This window comes from Orycteropus afer, unplaced genomic scaffold, assembly GCF_000298275.1.
Source record: "Orycteropus afer afer isolate SDZICR_OR568_19922 unplaced genomic scaffold, OryAfe1.0 scaffold00002, whole genome shotgun sequence".
NCBI classification, from domain to species: Eukaryota; Metazoa; Chordata; class Mammalia; order Tubulidentata; family Orycteropodidae; genus Orycteropus; species Orycteropus afer.
The window spans coordinates 21943675-21950604 of NW_006921589.1; the positions used below are offsets into that span (position 1 = coordinate 21943675).

The following is a 6930-nucleotide window of genomic DNA, read 5'->3' on the forward strand; positions in this document are numbered from 1 at the left end:
GATAGAGCCTGATGGAACCACTGAGACTATGGCCCCTAGCTGCCCTTCAGGTCTGGAATTGAACCCACACCTGTGGCTTCCAGCCAAACAAAAGACAAGCATATGAGTTGAACATTTACCTGAGGTAGATACACTCCTTGGAGAGAACAATCATGGGAGAAAAGAAGGACTATGTATGCACAGAGAGACAGCTCAGGGCAGGAGTGCATGGAGGGCTGGACACAGGGAAGAGTTAACTATCAGGAGGAAGAAGGAGGGGATCTGTTGCATTGGAGTAAATTGTAATCAATGTCATGAAAAAAAGTTTATGTGAACTGCTGTATTGAAAGTGAATTTGCTCCATAAACTTTCACCCAAATCACAGTTAAAAAAAAAAAAAAGTTTCAAAACTTTTTCATTTTCTCTATTTATTTTGTCAGGGGCTGGTAACAGTTTGTGGACTGGCATCATCTGTGATCACTTTCTGAGCCTCCCTTTTCTAGGTTATTTTATAACCTAGTTTCATAATAGGGAGCTCTGGTGGCATAGTGCCTAAGGCATTCAGCCACTCCTCGGAAGGAAGGTTGGGCAATCTACTTGCACAGAGATATCACCTCAGAAACCCAGGGAGGAGGGGTTGCTATGAGTCAGAAATGACTCAACGACAGTGAGTTTGGGTTTTTTTGGTTTTGAGTTTCATAATGATTATACAGCAAAATAAAACCTGTAGTCAAATAAATTTGGAAAATGTGCACATCTTTTCAGTCTTTGATATGCTGATGTACATTGTGAATCTCTAAAACCAGGGTATATTTGTATAATGTATTTTATACAAAGGAGTTTTTGTGGTGAAGTGGTTTAAGCATTGGGCTGCTAACCAAAAGATTGGTGGTTTGAACCCACCAGCTACTCTGTGAGAGAAAGATGAGGCAGTCTGCTTTTGTAAGATTACACCCTTGGAATCCCTATGTGGTAGTTCTCCTTTGTCCTGTAGGGTCATTATGAGTCAGAATTGACTCGATGGCAATGGATCTTGGGTTTGCCCTAAGAAATTTTCTCTTTATAGGCTATCTTGAGTGACTGGTGTTCTTCAAATATACTTTAAGAAATATTAGTCTGAATTCTTAAGGATTATAATAAGCAGGTACTACCTCCAATGGAAACAAGGTGTTAACTTCAGTTAAAATGAAAATTTAGAAAGTTAGTTAACTTTCTGTATAGAGGGGGCTCGTTTTGACAGAGTGGGGTATTTGGCCAAAAACGAAATGGGAACCATATTTTCCTAAGACTCTAGCTTTCTAAGGAAGCCTAACCTCCTCAGTTGTAGTCTTCTGTGAGAACCACGTAGGAAAGGCACCATTTACTCTGCCTCAAAAACTCTATTGAAAATAACAAATACTGAAAGCAAGCAAAAGTAAAGGGAGGGTAAATAAATATCAATGTCAATAAGATGAACTGATATGCAGCCATTTAAATGTCAACACATAGTTTACAATAATCTAGGAAAATAATTGTTGTTGTTGTTGTTATGTGCCATCGAGTCGGCCCCGACTCATAGCGACCCCTCCTTGGGTTTCCGAGGCAGTATCACTACGGAAGTAGGATTGCCCAACCTTCCTTCCGAGGAGTGGCTGGTGGGTTTGAACCGCCAGCCTTCTGGTTAGCAGTCAAGTGCTTTAGCCACTATGCTACCAGAGCTCCTAGGAAAATAATTATATTAAGCTTAAGTAAGAAAATCAGGATATAAAATGTAAATATAGAATAATTCAAAATATATTGAAAAGAAAAAGACAAGAAAATGTCACAGTGATGTGTCTGGATGGACTCATAAAAGATTTTTTTTTTTCTTTTTCTTTGTAACTTTACACACTTCCTATACTTAGATGGGCTCAAGCATAGCAAGCATTGAAGATGGCAGGACCGGGCAGTGTTGTTCAATTCTACCGTACATAGGGTCGCTATGAGTTGGAATCGACTCAGTGGCACCTAACAACAAGAGTACTTGGATAGGGGACAGAGAGATGTATAAAGCATGTCTTGTCTGTTTTAGTCTTCTTGAATTTGCTTTCTCTCAATCATAATTTGCACATGTTCCTGAATTACTGTGGTACATTATAGTATATTTGGGGTTTTGCAGGTATTCATCACAAATGGGTGGCTGAGTGATGTTGTCATTGTAGTTGCAATCACAAATCGTGAAGCTCGCTCTCCTGCCCATGGCATTAGCCTTTTTTTGGTGGAAAATGGGATGAAAGGATTTATCAAGGGACGAAAGCTATGTAAAATGGGATTAAATGCCCAGGTAAGCTATAATAAATCATACTCGGGTAATGAGATTATTATCAATCTAATAGATGCCTTGTGTAGAGAATATACATGTGGAACAATCAACCTTTCTACACTGAGGTCTTGAAGTATGTTCTTCAGAGGTTTATTCCACCATTTACACCACCACAATGGCTCTTTCTGGTGGTCAGCTATGAAAGTGATCTAGGGCATCTGGATATGTGCTTTAGAATTGGCAAAATCAGCTGCATGATCAACCCTTTCTTTAGGAAATTGAAAAAAATTATGAAGAACAGAAATATTTTTTTCTCCTACGTATTACACAGTTACCAAAAATAAATGTGTATTTCTTATACATTGGAAATCCTTAGTTCTCAGTACATAAATAAACGAACAATAGTAGAGCTAGAAAGATAGTGTATTGTAGGTAGAGGGGGAGGCATAAGCTTTGGAATCAGACAGACCTGGGTTAGAATCCTTGGTTTACTACCTATGTAATTAACCATTTCAATTTACCTTCAGTTTTGTTTTTCTCTTAAGTGGGAGTAATACCTAATCAGGTTATTGAGAGATTTAAATGAGATTGTTCTCTTCTTAATTTTATGGCTTCTTAGGATACTGCTGAACTATTCTTTGACGATATTAGGTTGCCAGCTAATGCCCTACTTGGAGAAGAAAATAAAGGCTTCTATTACCTCATGCAAGAGCTTCCACAGGTAAGAGTAAATAATGAACTGGGACAGAATAACATAGACTATAAAAATCCATGCATGCAAAACTTATGACCTAGCCAATAATTTGAGTATAACTTAAAATTGTAAAAAATAAGGATTTTAATTGAACTCAGAGTTAGTTAATCAAAGCTTATAAAAGGGGTAGGGAAAATAAGTGTTTTAGCTCTGTGATTCCTTTTTGGAATAGTTTTAGGTTCTTAACTTAAGTCAAGAACTTTTTGTTCCTTTTAAGAAAATGTCAGCTAAGGCATTTGGCACATTTTTATAATAACTGAATCAAAGGGGAAAAGATGATATGTTCTGACTGAAAAGCTTTAACCACAAGGGTCGGTTGCCTTGTCACCCTTTTGGAATTTAGGTTCATAGGGATCATTGAACCTCAAATGTCAATAAAAGGGAGTATACCTCCTTTGGTGATTTCCATGGCATGGGCTAAACATGACATTAGGAAAAACAGCCAGGAACACTGTCATGGAATAGGGTATGATAAGATGGGGTTAAAGTAACTATGACTATGGGTACTTTTGCACTAATAGGCAGAATTTAAACTACACACTTTAAGATGTGCATTTCCAAGAGACATTAGGATACATAGTACACAGAGATAAATAAATAAATATCAACAACTATGGAATTTCTTTACTCATCTATAAATGAGAAAGATAAAAGGATATTAAATAAATTATATATTATATATTGATATGCAGTAAGGACAATCATTCATAAAAATGAAGAGTTTTCTTTAGAGAGTTATTCTTATAGATCATCAAAATAATATCATAAATCTCTATAGATTTAAAGAGCTAAGAAATAAAATAATCTTGGAGTTTTATAAAGATTATTTATGGGATTTATTATTGAAATCATGTGGTAGTAACTTCTATAATTAGAATAATGTTCAAGACCTAATTTTTGGGTTATAGGAAAGGCTAGTGATTGGTGAAATGGCAATTTCAGCCAGTGAATTCATGTTTGAAGAAACCAGGAACTACGTTAAACAAAGAAAAGCTTTTGGGAAAACACTTGCACATATACAGGTAAGCTTGTCATCATGCTTTCATAGTAGATATCAATTTGATCATTTGAATTGTGTCTAAGCCAAACATAAATTTGGGGTAATTTTCATTTAGGTGGTGTTAGAAGCCATGGAAGTGGATGAGATCACCTTGAGGGAGTAAGAGAGTTAGAGTAAGGCAAAAAATGACAGAGAATAGAGTCCTGAGAAAAACTACAAGGTTTAAAGGTAGATTAAGAAAGGAAGAGCCTACGAAGGAGATTGTGAATGAATAGCTAGAAGGGAGAAAGAAAACAAGGCAAGAATTATAACAGAAGCCAAGAAAAGAGAATATTTCAAGAAGGAAACAGTAGTGCCAAATGGTGTTTAGATGGAAAAGAAAATGAAGCCAAAGAGTACCTATTGGATATAATAGTATGGAGGTTATATTGGTATTTTTTAATAAAATCAGGGAGTGGAAGAGTGAATGGAAATGAAAAAGTAAAGATACATATGGGAGCCAACTCTTTCTTGAGTTTTCCTATGAAGGGTAGAAAGAATGGTTGCTGAGGGAAGAAAAAGATTTGAAGGCTAAGGAAGATATTTGGTGGTAATTAGTGTTTTTGTCCACCACTCATCCACTAATAATTAGAACATGGAATGTACGAAGTATGAATCTAGGAAAATTGGAAGTTGTCAAAAATGAAATGGAATAGATAAAGATCAATATCATAGGCATTACTTAGCTGAAATTAACTGATTTTGCCATTTTGAATCAGACAACCATATGATCTACTATGCTGGGAATGACAAGTTGAAGAGGAATGACATGCTACTCATAGTCACAAAAAAATATTTCAAGCTCTATCCTGAAGTACAGTGCTGTCAGTGATAGGATAATATCTATGTAATCACTACAAGAAAGATGAGTTAATACTACTATTATTCAAATTTTACACACCAACCACCAAAGCAAAAGATGAGGAAGTTGAAGATTTTTACCAATTTCTGCAGTCTGAAATTGACCAAACATGCAATCAAGATGTATTGATTATTACTGGTGATTGGAATGTGAAGCTGAAAACAAAGAAGAATCACCAGTAACTGGAAAGTATGGTCTTGGTGATAGGAGTTACACTGGAGATCTCATGATAGAATTTTGTAAGACCAATGAGTTATTCATTGCACATACCTTTTTTTAACAACGTAAACAGTGGCTATACATGTGGATCTCACCAGATAGAATATACAGGAATCAGATCAACTACATCTGATGGAAAGAAGTGATGGAGAAGCTCAATATCTTCAGCCAAAACAAGCCCAGGAGCTGAATGTGGAACAGACCATCAATTGCTCATATGGAAACTCAAGTTGAAGCTGAAAATAATTAAAACAAGTCCACAAGTGCCAAAATATGACCTTGAACTTAGAGACCATCTGAAGAATAGATTTCATGCATTTAACACCAATGACCGAAAACCAGACAAATTATGGGATGATATCAAGAACATCATACATGAAGAAAGCAAAAGGTCATTGAAAAGAGAGGAAAGGAAGAAAAGACCAAAATGGATGTCAGAAGGGACTCTGAAGGTTGCTTATGAACGGAGAGTTGCTAAAGCAAATGGAAGAAATTACAAGATAAAAAAGCTGAACAGAAGATTTCCAAGAGCAGCTCAAGAGGACAAAGTCAATTATTATTATTTTTTTAATAAAATCTGAAAAGACCTGGAGTTAGAAAACCACAAGGGAATATGATAGTTAGTATTTCTCAAGCTGACAGAACTGAAGAAAAAATTGAAGGCTTGAGTTGCAATATTGAAAGATTCTATGGGCAAATTATTGAACAATGCAGGAAAAATCAAAAGAAGATGGAAGGAATACACTGAGTCACTGTATGTGTCAGACTGGGTTCTCTAGAGAAACAAAACCAGTAAAGCTTATATAGAGAGAGAAAAGGAAATTTATCTTAAGAAAATGGCTCATACACTTATAGAAGCTGGCAAGTCCAAAATTCTTGGATCAAACATCAAGCTAGAGGCTTTTCCCGACTCTTACAGCTGCAGGGACTGAGAAGCTCAAGGTTGACAGGCAGTATACTGGCCGTTGACTCGAATGAATGACGAATCCAAAATCTCCAGGCCGAATGGTGGATTGTTTGCTCACGGACAGTTGTAGGCACTGCAACAGAATCCCGATCCACAGAAGAATGTCTCTTTTTCCAGGATGTCCATAAATATACTGGAAGCAAACCATACCCCTAGAGAAACTCCCTTTCAATGGATTGACTGCTCAAAACATATTCATCTGATCCCATCATGGGAATAACCACATCACAATTGCTTAAACCACACAGAACTGTGGTTCAGCCAAGTTGACAAACAGCTCCAACTATCATACTGTACCAAAAACAATTGGCCGGGGACTCCGGCAAGACGGCGGACTAGGCAGAAAGACTGTGCAGACCCTCTCCAACAAAAAAAAAGGGAAACCAATTAACACAGACACAGAAGATAATCTTGGACCCCTGAGCATTAAAGGGAAAGATATAGAAGTGGACTAAATCCTAACTAGCAGAAGAATTTGCATGAAAATACCAAAAAAGGAGACACACGGAGCTGTGGTCTGGCAGCGTTCCTGAGCAATCCTAACGGCACAAACAGCATGGAGATTACCGAGTGGTGGTAGGACCTAAGAATTAACCTAAAAAGCACCCTTCTAGCCAGGGACTGCACGGAGGACTGTGCACGTTGGCTGGGGAACAAACAGAGAAGGTGAAGAGAAAGGTGGGCTGAACTGTGGACTTCTGCCAGTCCGGAGGGTGCCACCATTTTGAAGGTTTAAAAAGCAGCTTGAGCCCTTCAGGTCTGGAATTGAACCCACAACTGTGGTTTCCAGCCAAACAAAGTACAGGCATGTGAGTTAAACATTTACCTC

The 6930-nt window shown here is 37.3% G+C and overlaps 1 protein-coding gene across 1 annotated transcript in view; it reads left to right on the forward strand.

The window, feature by feature from the left end:
- Positions 1-6930, forward strand: part of ACADL (acyl-CoA dehydrogenase long chain) — a 99456-nt gene that overhangs the window by 62200 nt on the left and 30326 nt on the right. Inside the window, exons 6-8 of the mRNA XM_007934538.2 lie at positions 2117-2281; positions 2880-2981; positions 3923-4036. Of these exons, the coding sequence (XP_007932729.2) occupies positions 2117-2281; positions 2880-2981; positions 3923-4036 (381 nt within the window). The remainder of the gene's footprint in view (positions 1-2116; positions 2282-2879; positions 2982-3922; positions 4037-6930) is intronic.